Source organism: Danio rerio, chromosome 16 (assembly GCF_052040795.2).
Source record: "Danio rerio strain M-AB ecotype USA chromosome 16, GRCz13ab, whole genome shotgun sequence".
In the NCBI taxonomy this organism is placed as follows: domain Eukaryota; kingdom Metazoa; phylum Chordata; class Actinopteri; order Cypriniformes; family Danionidae; genus Danio; species Danio rerio.
Window position 1 is genome coordinate 28,229,997 of NC_141036.1, and position 18,059 is coordinate 28,248,055.

At 36.6% G+C, this 18,059-nt stretch overlaps 2 protein-coding genes across 18 annotated transcripts in view; one reads left to right on the forward strand and one right to left on the reverse strand.

Moving 5' to 3' along the window:
* jarid2a (jumonji and AT-rich interaction domain containing 2a) overlaps nucleotides 1-13,676 on the forward strand; it is a 97,476-nt gene extending 83,800 nt beyond the window's left edge. The window contains exons 9-19 of one of the 2 annotated variants that reach the window (XR_015511395.1): nucleotides 685-777; nucleotides 874-992; nucleotides 2,531-2,601; nucleotides 2,720-2,834; nucleotides 2,930-3,035; nucleotides 5,282-5,464; nucleotides 5,553-5,677; nucleotides 8,117-8,294; nucleotides 8,373-8,480; nucleotides 9,896-11,028; nucleotides 11,257-13,676. Coding sequence is in view for 1 of the 2 variants with exons in the window: in XM_087287001.1 (XP_087143127.1) it covers nucleotides 685-777; nucleotides 874-992; nucleotides 2,531-2,601; nucleotides 2,720-2,834; nucleotides 2,930-3,035; nucleotides 5,282-5,464; nucleotides 5,553-5,677; nucleotides 8,117-8,294; nucleotides 8,373-8,480; nucleotides 9,896-10,054 (1,257 nt within the window). In the remaining variant the exon portion in view is untranslated. Of the gene's footprint in view, nucleotides 1-684; nucleotides 778-873; nucleotides 993-2,530; nucleotides 2,602-2,719; nucleotides 2,835-2,929; nucleotides 3,036-5,281; nucleotides 5,465-5,552; nucleotides 5,678-8,116; nucleotides 8,295-8,372; nucleotides 8,481-9,895 lie in introns of both variants that reach the window. The other variant, XM_087287001.1, reaches the window with a different exon arrangement.
* A 234-nt stretch (nucleotides 13,677-13,910) lies between these two features.
* Nucleotides 13,911-18,059, reverse strand: part of dtnbp1a (dystrobrevin binding protein 1a) — a 31,053-nt gene continuing 26,904 nt past the window's right edge. For 5 of the 16 annotated variants that reach the window (XR_015510348.1, XR_015510346.1, XM_087285434.1 and 2 more), the window contains 2 exon segments: nucleotides 17,130-17,273; nucleotides 13,911-14,811 (listed from right to left, as the gene is read on the reverse strand). Coding sequence is in view for 12 of the 16 variants with exons in the window: in XM_087285434.1 (XP_087141560.1) it covers nucleotides 14,534-14,811; nucleotides 17,130-17,273 (422 nt within the window). In the remaining 4 variants the exon portion in view is untranslated. 16 annotated transcript variants of the gene reach the window in all.

The window sequence follows — 18,059 nt, forward strand, 5'->3', positions numbered from 1 at the left end:
CCAATGATGGGTTGCAGCTGGAAGGGCATCCGCTGCATAAAACATATGCTGGATAAGTTGGCGGTTCATTCTGCTGTGGCAACCCCTGATTATTAAAGGGACTAAGCCATCTGTTATTTACTTCTAGCAATATAATACATTAGAAGCCAAAATAAGGTGGAAACTCCAGTGCAACTTATCTGTGGGGTTTTTCTCTCAATTTTTAGCTGGTGTGAATTGTATTTCCTGTAAATCACTATTTCTCAACCACAGTCCTGGAGGACCACCAACACTGCATGTTTTGGATATCTCCTTTGTCTCACACCTATTACAGTTCTTTGAGTCTCTGCTAATGAGCTGATGATCTCAATCAGGTGTGTTTGGTTAAGGCAGGGGTGTCCAAACTCAGTCCTGGAGGACCGATGTCCTGGAGAGTTTAGCTCCAACCCTAATCAAACACACCTGTAACAGTTAATCAAGCTCTTACTACATACACTAGAAACTTCCTGGCAGGTGTGTTGAAGCAAGTTGGAGCTAAACTCAGCAGGACACCGGCCCTCTAGGACGGAGTTTGGACACCCTCGGATAAGAAGAGATGGAAAATATGCAGAGCTGGTGGTCCTCCAGGAACGTGGTTGAGAAGCACTGCTGTAAATGATGGTCAGTGTTTGTTGTAGATGCTCACTGTTTGTCTGTCATCCACAGGGGAAATCGTTCTCTTTGACAACATTCTTCAGGGCAGCCAGGAACACTATGAACATGTGCTTCAGCAAAGAGCCGGACACGGCTGAAGTCGAGGTGCGTCTCACTGCCAGATTTTTCTTTCAAGAGCGGAAATCTGTGAAATTGATATTTTCTTTTAATAATAATTCTTGTTTTTGTCACCATCTACAGAAGGAGTACTGGCGATTGGTTGATGAAAAGGAAAGCCATGTTGCTGTGCACTGTGGAAGAGTTGACACAAAGACTCATGGGAGTGGATTTCCTGTGGGCAAGTCTGAGCCATTTTCAAAGTAAGAGTTAAAAAAAGGTCAACATTTTTACAATTAAATTGTAGGTGCTAATATTACTATTATATTATTATCAGAGTTCAGGTTAGTTCACAATATATTAATCATTGTTAACATGAAAATACCATAACACAGTTAGCATTTTAAACATATCCAGTAACATCACGATGTACTGTATGAAAAATAGACCATTATAATTACACTGATTACAAAAAATTACAGATAAAGCCTAAAATGAACACCACTCAAGCTGTCCCAAATGTGCAAAAAATGGCATTGACGAGTAAATAGAAGTGTTACAGGCAATTTGGCCTGTAAGCTATTTTATTTAATTCTAGCATGTGTGAGTGTGAGATGGTTTAGTATGATTGACAAATAGTTACTATTATATAAAACTCTGGATATTCAGTGTCTCAGTGCCAGGGCTGTTTCTACAGTTTTTGTCACTCTAAATGAGAGAACTATCATTCCCCATAATTCAAGGAATCCACTTTTAGCATTAATAATGTTAACTGCATGACAGATTGAGGCGTGAATACAACAGCTTGAAGGAAGCTTACACTCTGCTCCTCTCTGCTTGTCAGATGCTGAAGTCTGCAGTGTTTAGCGAACGCCTCGTAACTAAATTGCTGGTTTCGCAGCTCTCTTTGGTGTGAAGTTGTTGAATCACATGGTCTACTTCAAAGTACAATATTAGCTGAATTATTTATGTCCCCTTAAAAAAATTAAATCGCTCTTGAGAAATTTGATGTTTATTCATTCATTTTCTTTTCGGCTTAGTCCCTTTATTAATCCGAGGTCTAAGTTATTTGAGTCATTGCAGAGATGTGTGGATGCAGTCCTCCAAGTGCTCATGGGAGTCATACAAAATATTAATCCTATTTCTACTGCAGCATGACTTTATATTCTATACTGTACATTATTTCTGTTAAGTGACAAGACCTTTGTCTCAGCAAAGTCTGACCTTGTTGTCCTGAATAAATAATCAAAAATCAAGGCATGATCATATTTTATCTTGATCAAATAAGCTCGATCTAAAGGCCTTTGCCTTTCATGAGTGCCACTTCTGATACCAAATGATCAACTAGACGTCAAATTATTATTTGTTGATCCTAAAACTTGGATAGGCGACAAGTCTTTTGTCTGGTAGTATAATTAAACTAAATTACACCACAATAAAATACAATTATTGTTCATTTAAATGTGTTTAAAACAACTCTTCCTCCACACCTGTTTGAGTTTCTTTCTTCTGTCGAACACACAGGAAGTATACTTAGGAATGCTGGGATAAAAACAGCTGTTGGCTTTTATTGTAATTTTTGTTTCCACTTTGTCTACTTTGTTTTCCCTCAGCATTCATCAGAATATCTTGTTCAACAGAAGAGTGAAATTCACAAAAGTTTAGTTTGATTAAAATAGAGAGAAAATTAGCATTTTGGGTAAACTATCCTATAAGATCTATTGTAAAGTGTACATTAATTAAATTCATTGTGCATAAAACATTGTTTGCTTTCCCCTGATTTGTTTGTCTCGTTCTCAAGGCATGGATGGAATCTTAATGTCCTTTCCAATAACTCAGGATCCATCTTACGTCATCTTGGTGCTGTGCCAGGTAACATTTCAACCATTTCCTGAGAGCTTTACATTCCACGCATGCAATAAAACACCTTGACGATCAAGTGTTAAATCATCATCCTGAAATGAATGTGTGCGTGTGTGTTTGTCTGAAGGGGTGACCATCCCCTGGCTGAACATAGGCATGGTCTTTTCTACCTCATGCTGGTGTCGGGACCAGAACAGCCTTCCGTATATTGATTATCTACACACTGGTGCTGACTGCATTTGGTGAGTCTTTGTTTACAGCTGCCAGAAATGAGATGAAGGTGGGTGGAGCAGAATGTTTGGGCATGTTTGATGGTGACTGTGCTTCTTGTCTTCAGGTACTGTATTCCAGCTGAAGAGAAATCCAAACTTGATAAAGTAGTTCACACACTGCTACAGGCTAACGGCACTCCAGGGCTGGAGATGCTGGAGAGGAACATTATGGTGAGAGATCAACATTGTTTACTTTCTCTCTCAATGGGGCAGTTCAGCCAAAATACACATTCTTTGATGAGGATTTACTCGCCTGCATGTCAATTTTTTTCTTTGGAACACACAGGGAGATTGTTTAAAGATCCATGAAGAACATTATTCTCTATATTAAAGTAAATCACATAAAAAAACACAAACATTTTTAAGACCTTTGTTATTTTTAACAAAGTTATTTGTTGTTTTTACTTTGTTGTATATTTTTACTTTGTTATATATGTATATATATATATATGTCTTTCAATACACATTTTCATATTGATGGTTTCTGATGGTTTTCACATTTGTTTTACTTTCGTATTCGTAACCCATGTAAACCACCTGGCAAATATAGTTGCCCTTTTCCATTTAATTTAAGTAATTTTTCCACATGTTATCCATGTTTATTTTCCTAATGACATGCAAGCAAACGACCAAATGAAAGATTTCAAGAAAGAAAAAAAGAAATTGATTTGCTTTCTTTCACATGAGGATCTCAACTTTCTACCCCTAATTCCAGAATACAAAATGGAGGCAAACTCTCCTAAATAAAGCAATTTACATGTTACTAAAAATATTTTTTGTTCACAAATTTTTTATTGGAGGGTGCTAATAACATTATTGCCCACGAGCAAATATAGTTGTTACATATTAAAATACGATTTTCTAGAAAATAATTAAAGCCTGGAGAAAATAAACGCAAAACATGTTCATATAGGACACTATTAGCAAGGCCACATACATAAACATTTTTTAAAAATTGGGCACAAATGGGTTAAAATCTTCAAGTGTAATGGCAAACGTTTATTTCTGAACCCTTCTTCACTGTATTCAAGAAATAGACCTTTTTTTCAATAAAGATGATTGTTTTTTTTCATGTTCTGCAATAATTGCTGGCAAAAAATACATTTCTTGGATCTAAATTCATTTATTTGTGAGGAATTAAAAATTCTTTTTGTGTTTTGCTGAAAACTGAAATTTGGATGATAGAATGTATATTTTCAGGACCCCTTGATGTTGACCATCATATTTTTCTTCAAAACATACTCTCCTGTGCATTGCAGAAATGTTATTAACAAAAATCATTGCATGACTTTTATTGTATGAAAGAAATTGACATTTAGTCAAAATATGTTTGTGTTTGCAGAAATTGATGACAGAAATAACATTTTAGAATCGCTTGACTGTCACTGTAAGGGGGAAAAGATGTACATTTTGTATTCTGCTCAATTTTATGACAAAACCATCATTTTGTTTGTTTGTTTTTTTGTTAGACTTTACTAATCCCCAAAGGGAAATTCGCTTTCCATACTAAAGATAAATAAAATAAATGAATAAAAAAGATAAGTAAAATATAAAAAGACGATAATATACAAAAATTACATTCATACTGCACACCTTAGTTTCAGTCGGTGAGTAGACACTAGTCCATATCTACAGTATTAATGCTATTACAAATCATCGTAATTCATCAAGTAGGACTTTGGTTATACAACCTGATCAATGTTGGTAAAAATGACTTCCTGTATCATTCCCTGAAACACCGGGGCTGAATTAATTTTGAGCTAAAAGTGCTTACACACGCTTGGATTGTATCAAAAGGGGATGCCTGTCATGGTTCATCATTTTTTCCCACTTACAAGTTAATTGTAAGGACATTTTTCTTTTCTTTACAGAAACACAAAATATGTTTCCTTAAAGGGGACCTATTATGCAAAAATCAAGTTTGTAAGGGGTTTAAACCATTGTGTGGCCACAGTGTGTAAATTAAGCTAGCCTCTAATGGTAGAAATGGATTAATTTTATTTTTTATAAACTGTTTTAAAACATATTTTTCTCCTTTTTATATGTCATCAGAGGGGGAATGTAACGATCTCTCCCTCATTAGCGTAGGACGTTAGTCTTGTTTTTGAATCTGACACTATGCTGACACATTGGCATTTGTAGCTCCTCCCACTTATGAAAAGAGGGCAGAGAGCAGAAAGTGAGAGTGACCAGAATGACACAATTTGGATCAAAAGCCTGAAAGGGGCAGTTTCTAAGAGTTATAAAAAAGATTTATGTGGTATTTTGAGCTGAAACATCATATACACATTCTAGGGACATCAGAGACTTATATTATATGTTGTAAACAGGGGCATAATAGATCCACTTTAAGTCGTTCATCTTTCAGTAATCTGTAAAGAGAATGTTTTGAGCTGATGTTCCTGTGTCCTCCTCAGATTTCTCCAGAGGTGCTCCGTCGTAAAGGGGTGAAAGTGTACCGGACAGTGCAACACAGTGGCCAGTTCATGGTTTGTTTCCCAGGGACGTTTGTGGCTAAAGTGTGTTGTGGCTACAGCGTCTCAGAGACCATGCACTTTGCCAACCTCCAGTGGATGAAACTGGGCTATGAGGCAGCTAAGGTGACTGACACTTTACCTCTCATTCAGCTGCTTTCAGAAGTGAGCTTTAGCCAGTCTTTCACACTCGGGTGCCGCGTTTGCTTTGCAGGATCTGAAACGGCGTCGTATTGAGGAGCCTTTTTCAACAGAGAAACTGCTCTACCAGATCACCACATGTGAGCGGGACAACAAGCAGCTCATGACTGCCGTCTCCAGTCTCTTCAGAGATCTCAGGTTTGTGGAAATCTGCTCTCACTGGACTCTTATTGTCACAACAATCACATCCATCTTGGAATTTGACACAAAAAAAAGACTCATAATTAATTATTATTAGTAGTAGTGTATAAATATTGATCATAAAGTACTGGGCAATTACCAACCGAGATAACAAGCTTTTCCTCTATCTTATCTATACACTAAAAAAAGCTGGATTCCGCACTGTTCCTTTATGTTGTCCCAAAACAAATGGATAACGTTAACCTAATTGTTTTTACAAATTGAAGTGGACTGAACATAAAACAATAAAGTTGTCCCCCAAAAGCTCATAAATTTAGTCGATCCAGCTTATTTGAATTAAGTAGTTTAAACAAGCAGCAACAATCATTCTTTGAGTGTACCGTTATTCTCCAGTATGGGATAGCTAGCATCTGCACTAATATTTGCGTAAAGCAATCTGATTGGCTGACACTTCTGTTGTGCTTAAAGTTGAACATTTTTCAGCATCTGCCAAAGCAACAGACCCAACGTGACTTGACGGACCCACAGTTCATGTTGTCAGTGCTTGATGTCACTTCATTCAATGTAAATAAACAGCTTAATCGCAGATGCTCTGTCTGAATGGAGGTCAGCAATCAGTATCGTTGATGACAAAAAGATCAGACTGAAATATAGTCAAAAAGACAAGAACTAACAAACATTTATTTGTATTATGATCTGCTGGACCACTGCACTGTGCTATTTATTCATTAGAGCAAATCAGAGCACATTCACACATTTTTTTCTTTCTTATAATTGCTGATAGATCCTATTTCGATGAAGACCCTAAAAATATGTTTTAATATGTTAAAAGATTGAAACATTGTCCATATTAAATATATTACACCATTGTCAAAGTACAATTAAAGGGCACCTATGATGAAAATCACCTTTTTTAAGCTGTTTGGACAGAACTGTGTGCAGGTATAGTTTGTCCAGTCATATTGGAGTGATAAAAAACACTCTTTTTTTAAATTTACTGATGGTAAAATAGGATCAAAATCCCTCACATTTGGAGGCCCACCGCAACGTGATGTAGGATTGTGGTTTCCCCACCCTCCAAATTGATTGACAGATGCCATGTTTCTATAATAACATGTCCACAAAACTTTTTTTTTTCAAATAAACTAGGATTAAAATAATTGTTACAACTCTTTATGATTTTTATAAGTTTAAAACGTTTTTAAAACAGATCATGTTTGTAATAAAGACGCCTTGTAATTCTTAATTCTTAACCGCTACAATAACCACAGCTGAATGGTGTGTGAGACTCATCATTTCAGAAAGGCTTGAATAAACTCCACCACAAATACATCAAATTAACTTACTTGGTCTTTTTGACGAATGAATAGTATTTCAGCTTCATCCACGTCTGTCTCTATCATTGACTGCTGTTCATCTGACGTAACGCATGAGAAGCAGGCAGGCACGTGGGAATGGTGGGCAGGAAGAAGCAGCTCATTTGCATTTAAAGCCACAGGCTACAAAACAGCTACAGTATACTCAAACACCAATATGGGCAGATTCTTCAGGCTAGAATAAATGATCTGATGGGTTTTTGAGCTGAAACCTTAGACACATTCTGGAGACACCAACGGCTTATCTTACATCTTGTAAAAGAGGTAAAATACACCTTGAACAATATTTATTATTAAATACATTTTTAAAAAGTAATAAAAAATGTACAATTTTAAAATGATTACATTTAAAGTTTTAATGTAATTATACTGATTTAACAACAGAATTACTGGGGAATAGATAATATTTTAATAATAATAATTTTTCCTCAACCTCCAATACAGAATAGGATTATTATAATTAAATATAATTACCTTAAATAAAACATATTTTACACTTTGAACAACATTTATTATTAAATACATTTTCAAAAACGAATGAAATGACTAAAACTTAAAAATTAAAAGTAATGGAAACACGCAAAAAAGAACTTATCCAGCACATGTTTTACGCAACGGATGCCTTTTCAGCTGCAACCCATCTCTGGGAAACATCCATACACGCTCATTCACACTCATACATTACGGACAATTTAGCCTACCCAATTCACCTGTACCGCATGTCTTTGGACTGTGGGGGAAACTGGAGCACCCGTAGGAAATCCACGCAAACTCCACACTGAAACGCCAACTGACCCAGCCGAGGCTCGAACCAGCAACCTTCTTACTGTGAGGCGACAGCACTACCTACTGCTCCACAGCGTCTCCATTATTATATATTATAATTATAACAATTAAAATATTAATATAAAATTTAATAACAAAAAATAAATATGTTAATATTTTTACATTTGAAATGTTATCACCAGTAGTTTACAGAAAATTAACTACAAAACGTAAGATCCAGCATACATTAGAATAGATAGTGTTAGCTGTGGGTAAAGCTGCTGTGTGTGTTCAGGGATGCAGAGATTCGCCAGCGCAGGGAGCTGTTTGAGGCTGGGCTCCGTCTGTCTGCCAGATACGGCACAAACTGTGAATCTCCTACAGAGAGGAGGAAGCAGCAGCGCTCCAGATTCACTGAAGACACGGCCGACAGACGCTGTCAAGTGTGCCAGCATCTCTGCTACCTCTCTATGGTAAAGTACCACGGTAAAGCTCACTACACACGTGACGAGCCGAAGCAGGAGTTCTGAATGCTGTGTGTTCTTCCACAGGTGGTTCATGAGAGTGATAATGTGGTTTTCTGTCTGGAGTGTGCGCTCCGCTACATCCAGAAACGCAGGTCTCCCCGCGGCCTCAAGATGATGTTCCGCTACTCTGAGGTACTTCATGACCCGACGCTCTTTACTTTTTAAAGTAGCATCTGAAGATAAAATCTAAACGTATTAAAGGTCCCATAAAATTTAAATAAAGGTTTTTCGATGTTAGGATCAGTATTGTTAGTTTTTAGGATATCTATTAGCTAGTGTGCTTCAAAACAGTGACAAAATTCATGTTCAGTAGATATAAAACTGATATAAACATGTAAAGCTTGTGACTTTGTCACCTCAGCCAAAATGGATCAACGGTTTTATTCAAATCACCTCATACTACAGTTTCTCATCAAATCGTAATGAATTAAACACTCTTTAGTATCTGACATGCCCCGCCCCCTTCGAGACGCTTCTCGTTTACTTTTTATTTGATGCACTTGGCAGAGCTGTGAGAAAACAAAACTCTATTGGCAGATCTTTTAGGGGAGGATTTACACTATGCCCCACCCTTTTTTGTGTTTTGATTGAGATTACATCAAACATCGAATAAGAAAGCACTTCAAATACAAGTTCAATATAAGTTCAATCAGATACTGTAAACCCTTTTATTTTGTTTGACTAGGGCTGGGCATTGATTCAGATGGCCTAATTTAATTCAGATTCATTAGCCCTCGTTTTGATTGTTTTCATGAATGATTTTGGTCAGTAAAAATTCTACTGATATATTTTACAATGCTAAACTCTGACTTCTACAAGAACGTTTTCTTTGCCATTCCAGATGACTTTATTAATAAGTTATTTGAGCCATTGCAGAGATGTGTGGATGCAGTCCTTTAAGCCTTCCTTTTCCACTGCAGCATGACTTTATATTCTATTCTGTACATTATTTCTGTTAAGTGACAAGACGTTTGTCTAAGGAAAGTCAGACCTTACTGTCCTAATTAAATTATTAAAAATCAAGACATGGTCATATTTTATTTTGGTCAAATTAGTGTAATCTAGAGGCCTTTGTCTTTCATATAAGCTACTTCTGATACCATAATGATCAACTGGAAGGTCAAGTTAATAATTTTTTTTCCTAAAACTTGGATAGTGGACAAGACTTTTGTCAGGTAGTGCGTGTATAGTAAATCAAAACAAATGTTTAAATACATTTAAAAGTAGCATTTTGTAAATATATATTACAATTAGTTGCAGAGTTTTGTTTTATTTTAATAAAATAATATAGGACTGTAAACCTGATTTTTTCAAAGCATTTGATTCCCTGGTTCAAATAAGTGTATTTTCCAAATTAAGAGATCCGAGCAAAATGAAGAAAAAACGCCAGTTTCATGTAAAACAAGCAAACAAAAACTCTTCTGGATGTCACCTTTTAACATCAAGTGAAGCACAATGTATCATTAATGACACTACATGTGCACAGTGCATATTCTGAAGATAATCTATTATTGAAATATGGTTACCTTCTGGCTTTGTTTTCTCAGGAGCAGCTCAACAGTCTGGTGAATCGAGTGTGTGGCCGAGCTCTGGATAAAGCTGGAGTCAAGCAGAGAAGCGTCGGCCCCAGCAAAACACCAGCAAAGCGAAGCCCCAGAAACAAGAGCTCGGGCCCCGTCCCCCTGTCCAGCTCGGGCCGCTCATAAACCACAACATTCCTCTCCTTTTATATCAGGTGTTCCAAATACTTGTGTACAAACACTCTTCAATACTCTTTGTACCTAGTGTATAATATCAATACAACAATCTGTTCTATTGCACTTTTGTATTACAGATGCGTGTAGTTGCCGGCTGGTTAGTCAATATATTGAATGTACGGAGGTTCAGTGTTACATCGCGTTTCGTGTCGAATACACAACTGTTTGGGGCACCTGACATAAGACTATTGGGTCTCATTCAACAAGCACGACCTTTTGCACTAGTATTGAGATTGGTTTTTAGATGAGTATTTTCGGGTTGTTTTAGCATTAAATCGAGTATAGATATGCGTATACATAGATATAAATATATCCTATACTATTCCTATCATTTGTGTTTAACTGGTGCTGTAGTGACACTTTTCTCCATCACCCTTAAAGCCTGTTGGTCTCTTGGGCTTATGGTTATTATGGCTTAAAGCACAACGTATGCTTTGCTTTTTATGCGAATAAGCTGAAAATGTCATCATCGCTTACACAGTATTTTTGCCTGTTATGGCTCTGATTATGTGATCTCATGTTTCAGCAGCTTTCTATCATTTGTGTGTAATGTCACTGAGAAGGGCCTGTTTCAATATACGCTCTGACCTAAAACTTTAACTTGGGGAATCTCTTGAGTTTTTGGTTTCAGAACAGCTTAGCTTAGTTAGCTCAATCAACTCTGGGTAACGTTGCTGTCACACTTGAGTTTGAGCATGTGAAATTCTGTTGTATGACGCTGCAAACAAGTTGTTTAAAAAAACAATCGATTGCTCCATATTTGACATTCTGTCCAGAGAGCTCATATTTTGATTTTTGATTGGTCTCACGCAGTCACGTCATGCGATTCCGCCAGTCAGAGTTTACCAAGCTTGAACTTTGCAGAGCAGCGATCTGTGAAACTTGTCGCACAAGCTTGCATTTCCAGTCTGTCGCATTTACATGTGCATGAATGGAAGTCTATGGGGCGAAAAAGTGCAGCGTGACTGCAGCATAATACTGCTCACTGTTATAATATCACACATAAAAACTGGAGACCACACAAAAATCTGGGATTAGGATGAGGTTCACAGAGTAATTTAACATGGCAACTGACTCTGAGAATGAGTTGCCTCCCTTTTAAAAACGGTCTTGACCTAAGCTGCGGTCACACTGCACTTTTCTCCCCATAGACTTCCATTCACACAGAGGCCATTGTGGCAGACTGGAAACACAAGCTTGTGCAAAAAGTTTCCTATGTTCTGCATTGCAAAGTTCAAGCTTGATAAACTCTGACCTGCGAAATCGCATCACATGATTGCATGAGACCAATCCAGGATCAAAACATGCACACAAACATTCTCTCTGCACAGAAATTTGAAACCTGGAGCAATCGCTCGCTTTTTTAATGTCTAATCCCGCCCCTTTTCGCAGCACCGTACAACAGAATTTCGCATGCTCAAACTTCCTATCCTGAAATATAAAAGCTGGAGTTTCCCCTCATTTCAGGTTGAACATACTCAGAGTTTTTACATAACCTCCTTTCAGAATGAGCCTCTGGAAACAATACCATAGCAAAATAACAAAATGGCTACAGTGTTTTGTAGTTACTGTGTATGGCAAGCTGTTTAACATTAATACATAACAAAATACTAGAATGTTTTCCATTAAATACTATGACTTATTCATTGACTACTAGTTATTCCTCATTTCTTATATGCTACTAATTCTTTCAGTGTTGACTATTATCAATTCAATACATTGTGTGGATTCCAATCTGAATGGCTCATGAAGGGTCTCTCTGAAGGAATTAGAGCACAGGTGTCAAACTCAGTTTCTGAAGGCCTGAAACTCTGCACAGTTTAGTTTCAACCCTAATTAAACACCTGATCGTACTAATTGAGTCCTTCAGCTTTGTTTGAAACCTACAGAATGGGTCTCAAACTCAGTTCCTGAAGGGCCGCAGCTCTGCACAGTTTTGCTCCTACCCTAATCAAACACAGCTGGACCAGTGGTCTTGAACACCTTGATTAGTTGGATCAGCTGTGTTTGATTAGGGTTGTAGCAAAACTGTGCAGAGCTGCGGCCCTCCTGGAACTGTGTTTGAGACTTATGTTCTGCTAGTGATGCTAGTGTCTTAAAAAGTACTTATAGGATGAAAACAGATGTAACATGTAGTGTCGAAAGCATCAACTTCCATACCAATCGATACTGACATTCACTGTCCATTTCCTATTAACCTTGTAGCACCGTTGAGCATGTTCTCAAACACTGCTGATTGGCCGTTGTTTTCATGTGTTAACAGATATGACTGCGATTGGCAGGAAAGTGTTCATAAGAAATGGATCGGTTGGTAGCTCAGTCAATATGTTTTGACTATATTACAGCTTGCCATACACTGACATTTTAGCAACCACAACTTCTGGATAGAGAAAGCACAGATTATAAAATGAAGAACACTTTAAAAGGCTGTACATTTGACTGTGTGTGTGTGTGTGTGTGCGCATAAAACTAAGCATACTTTGAGCTTTAATGCTGTCAGGAACATGAACAAACATGTAAGATTACAGCCCACACATATTATACTTACTGGCATTCAGTTCTCCAGCTGCAAAAAGAGCGTCAGACACTTGTGTGCAGATCTGACACGTGTTCAATATTTCTGACTGCATAAATCCCACACCTGGAGGTTTCAAGGCCTTGTTTAAGTACACTAGGAGCTCCCCACTTTTAAAAGCACATTTTGAGGCCTTTCCGCGGAAACCGTTTGACGCCGAGGGCAATTTGTACCTGTTTTTAATCGTGACTCTTTCAATTGTAAATGCACTTTCCCTTTTATCCCACACATTTTTGTCCCCCCAGACTTTATATTTGTAATCGGTTCCCAGTGTTTCTTGAACAATTCTTTTGTTTGTTTTCATAGAATATAACCGCTAAACACTAAAAGCAAACAGAAAAGCCCCAAATCTGTTTCTATGCCAGTAAAATGTTCAAATTGAGCCTTTGAGTTCGGGTCTCTAGGGGTTTGGATGACAAAGTTTTTTGAGATGAAGAAAAAGCCTTACTTCTACATTGGTTTCTTCATCCCTATATAAATTAGATGTGAACAGGGTTGCTACGAAAATAAAACATACATAAAAAATAAGTGCTGCTTAAATCACTGAGAAGTATGTCATAGTGGTGATCCCTAGTTTTTTAGCTTTACTTTTTTTATTCGAAAGCAAAATCTTTTACCCAAAAGTAAAGTCATGTAGTCTAGCTTACCCATTGCACTGACTGTATCAAAGTCTTGTAATCAGACACGATAGTCGCCCCTTTCCAAATGACTGACTTGTATTTAAGGTTTAAAAACACAAAAAAAACTCAACAGTGTTTCCAAAATGTGCTTGTATACTTTTTATGGCCTTAAATCTTTTTTTTGTTTGTTTGTTTGTTTCTTTGTTATCCCCTTCACCCTCTTTTATACAGTAATACTCCTGATCCTTGTACTGTTTATTTATATGCACTGTTACTCAGTCCTCCAGTCCAGTGGAGATCTTTTTGGTTACTTTTTATTTTTCAGGTTTGTATATTTTTGTTTTATTAAATAAATCACTTGTCAATCCTTCCAAAAGATGTACCTAACGTCTTCCTTTCATTGCAGTCACCATGTTTTTTTTCCCCAGAGGTAACAAGGTTTTAGAGCAACAGCTTGCTTTACGGGGAGCTTTAAAATTCAGCACTGCAGATGGTCCGAATGTTCTCTGCTATTTTTATCCCACAGACTGCGAGTGAAATCTTCAGAGGAAGATATTTTCTCTATAGGTTGCTATGATTTGAAATATCAATCCTACACCAGAGCTATCTATTGACTCTTATTTTGACAGATATTTTATTTCAGAGTCTTCCCGCCAGCTCAGTGTATGCAAAAATGAGCTCTGCATTACAAATGTCATGCAACATACATGTGTTATATTAGCAGGAGCACTGTAAAATCTATCTTTTCAATATAGTTATGATTCGTCAGGTCATTTTAAAGAGTATTTCACACAAAAATGAACATTTCCTCACCCTTAAGTGCTGCTTAACATTTATGAGTTTCTGTAGAACACAAATCAAGATATTTTAATGACTAATAATCATTAACGTCTGTTGTATAGGGGAAAAAGTACTACAAAACATTTGTCAAAATATCTTCTTTTGTGTCTTACAGAGGAAGACTAAACGATGGCAATTTTCATTTTTGGTTGAACCCACTCTTTAAAAACAGGTTGATTTTGTTCTGTGCTGGAAAAACGAAAGCAAAAAAAATCACAGTGCTAACAGTCTGATGAGCTCAAACAGCTCCAAAAGACTTCATTCCCCCAAGTGTCAACGCACACAGCCATGAAAAAGTGTCCCGCTAGCCTTCAGCACACAGGACCCTGATGTAAAGCAGGTTTTCATCCCCAGAAAGGCAACAGGACTGATTGTGTTTCCTCTGGGTGGCCACTAGGGGGCCTGTGTGTCGCTGTCGTCTGAGCTTTTGAGCGCCTCTGTTTCGGGGAGGCCCATGAGGGCAGTGTCAGCATGTACCTCCTCCTCGTCAGACTGAACAAGTGGCGAGTCTCCGCTGCTGCTCTCCTCTTCGTCTGGACCTTCGGTGGTGCCGCTGACGGTGTCGGTGCAGGATGAGGAGATGGAGGAGATGTTGTGCCGGAGCTCGCTCTGTGAGGGCACCTTCAGGCTGATGTCAGATGGAGATGAGCCGGGCTCTAGAGAAGGGCCTCCTGCTGGACAATGGAGACAAAATTAAGCATGCAATCTATTTCTCAATATTTATTAATCCTATAGTGCAGTCGTGACCCTCGGTGTGGTGTTCATTCCAGCACTAAAACTAAATCTGGACACTTTCTGTTCTGATTTGCAGGGTGTTTTTAGCAGTTAAGAGAAAAGGATTTACTGTATGTAGAAGTAGTGCCTGTTTCCACACCTGCCGGTGACTTGAGAATAATTCATACTGGTATATATATGTTTTAAACCAGCCATAAAACTGCATGTGCATGTGCAGTTTTTATTATTATTTAATAAGAAATGAATTAATAATAGGAAGATTAAATTTTAGACATAACATATTTCTGTTATACAAGCTTAATTTATATTCAATCATTCTTTTTATCAACCAAATGATGAAAAAAATGTAAACATTTTACTGAACTGTAAACCTAAATATCTCTACATTGAATTACAAGGTTTCTTATTTTAGTTTCAATGTATCATTGCATTGGAATTATAAGGTTCCATCTGCATTAAATGATTTAGAGATATTGAGCTCCAAAGTTTTTGCATTCCATATAGCAAACAATAAGTGTGACAGTTCTCTTTCATACATTAACATGACAGAGACCCTCAAAGTGCTCTAAATGTAAAATATCAAAATTCTCTGACATTTGCAAATTGGGGTAAAAACGCAGGAAAATGTAGATAGAAGCTTCTAATTGTAAAAAGTCATTTTCCACTTGGATTTATAAGGTTCTGTCTGGCAGATCATTCATTGAAGGGTTACTTTTCAAGAAATACAATCATTCTGCATAGTAATTTAATTAAAGAAATAAAAATTGGTGTTGTAACAATATGTTAATGTTTGGGAAAGTTATGTAACTAATATGAATAATATACTTTATATGAATTATTGAATGAAATATTTTGAATTGCAAGCCCCATGAAGGCTTAATGGGGCTCGTTTGCCCTTCAACTCTTAATATCACATTTAAAGACTAAAACTATGAGCAAAAGAGTTTAATAAACACCGAAAAATGTTTCACTGGCTATATATACACTTAAATACAAATATTTTACATTTATTATATTACAGTTTTAATAACTGTTTCTTTTTCAACAGTGTAAAATGTAACATTTCATCCTAATGTCAAAAATGCTTCTAAATCATCACATTTACACAGCTTTTCAGTTTCAGGTTTCTTCTCAGTTTTGTGTGGTGCAGCTTTATTTAGTCGACTCTGATTTTGTTCCTCTTTGCTCTTTCCCGCTGTCAATGGAACAGTCAGGCGAAATGACAAAGACAGCTGATCCTGAATGGCCCTCATGATTGGCTAACAGAAATAACCTTATAGAGCCGAGCTAGAGTTCGACTTTTCTAGATAAAACCTTTTTTGTTTTTTAAATAAAGACTTAAATTGTAAACAACTTATGAAAAACCATCAAATAATGTTAATAAGTTGTCATTTAATAAGAATATGTGAATAACTCAATTTTGACAAACATGTTAGATAGAACCTTATAATTTTATGGTGATGGTAAATAATGATAATTATCACTTTTATTTTCTAACAACTGTTATACAAATATGTAGTTATTATCTGTTTAATAATTACCACAGTCATTTTAAATCACATTTACAAATGTGTTTTAAAGAGAAAGTTAACACAAAAATACAAAAAGACTTAACTTATCATTTGTTCTCTCTCATGTGGTTTTAAACCTTCTTTTTTCTTTTTTCTTTTTTTAGACCATTTAAGACCATCAAGAATGAATGAATAGAGCTAAATGCTCTTATGGCCCCATCAAAAAATAATTCTAATAACTCATTTCTTAATAAATGATACTTCAAAACAAGCAGACCATAGTGGTTAACATTATAATTCAAGTTATTATTATAAGTTATAATAATTAATGGAGTTTTGCTATAAGTTTTCTTGAGATGTATTGTTTGAATAGATTTGATAACTTGAAAAATTAAAACCCATTTAAAACAATTTATGACCAACAAGACAACATTTCAGTGAATTTAAGAGTCTTTTAAAGCCTAAAATTTAGTTTTTGAAATTTAGGACTTTAAGACCCTGTGGACACCCTGGTTTCTTTCAAAATCACAAAAGTAGATCATTTGGTTTGGTCAAAAAAAGGCTGGTTGGTGGCACCCACTGACTGAAAGAGTATAACAAAAAAAAAAGTCTATGAATCCCATCAACCGGCATTCATCAAAAGAACTTTGTGTGTTCAAAAGAAGAGAGAAACACACAGCAAAAGCACCAGAATAAACAGGAAAATATAACAGAAATGAAGATGCGTTAAAGCACAGCCAAACCTGCATTGGGAGACACAGCGCTGCTTTCTTCCCCTACAGAGCTGAGGAAAACATCCAGAGCCTCGTGGTCAGACACATCTGTCAGGTCCATTTGCTCCAACAGGTCAACATTCACCTCCATTGAGGACATACTGCCTAATGGATCTGCCCAAGAAACAAATACACAATCACTTCTTTCTCTTCCATACAGTTTAAAAACACATTAATACAATTAATACAATTAAAGGGGATACATGTAGAACTCAGAAACCCTTGTTAATAGCGACACCAGTGGCCATAAGGTGAACTGCAGCCTGCGACTTTAAAGAGATAGTTCACCCAAAAATGAAATATTTCTCAGCATTTACTCACACTCAAGTGGATCTAAACTTATAATATTTATTCTGTTGAACACAAAACAAGATAATCTGAAGAATGTTGGAAAAAAAAGTAGCCATTAACATGCATAGAAGGGACAAAAATACCATGGAAGTCAAACGCTACTTTCTTGTTTCTTCAGAATATCTTGTTCTCTGTTCAACAGAAATAAGAAACGCAAACAGGTTTAGAATATTTGGAGGAAGAGTAAAATAACTGCCCCTTTGGGGGAACTGTCCCTTTAAGGCAGCATCTGATTATTGCAAAGTGGTTGTGTTTGCAGCAGCTCAGCAATTTACCGGCTGAAAGTTCGATACTTACTTACTTCCAGGTCCATTTTATATCGAAGTTGATATTTAGCCGCACCACGTTGGTGTTTTGTAACATTTAATTTTTTAAGGTGGGTGAAAGCCTGATAAGTAAATTAAAATGAGAGAAAAAAACCAGAAGACTATAGTTTAAATGAACCGCTTTTCTTTACATCACTTTCTGAATCACCCTGATCATAGTTTAACCCTTCATTTCCTGTGTGATAGAAGAAAGGAAAGGCTCTCGAGAGTGCACATAAATGTC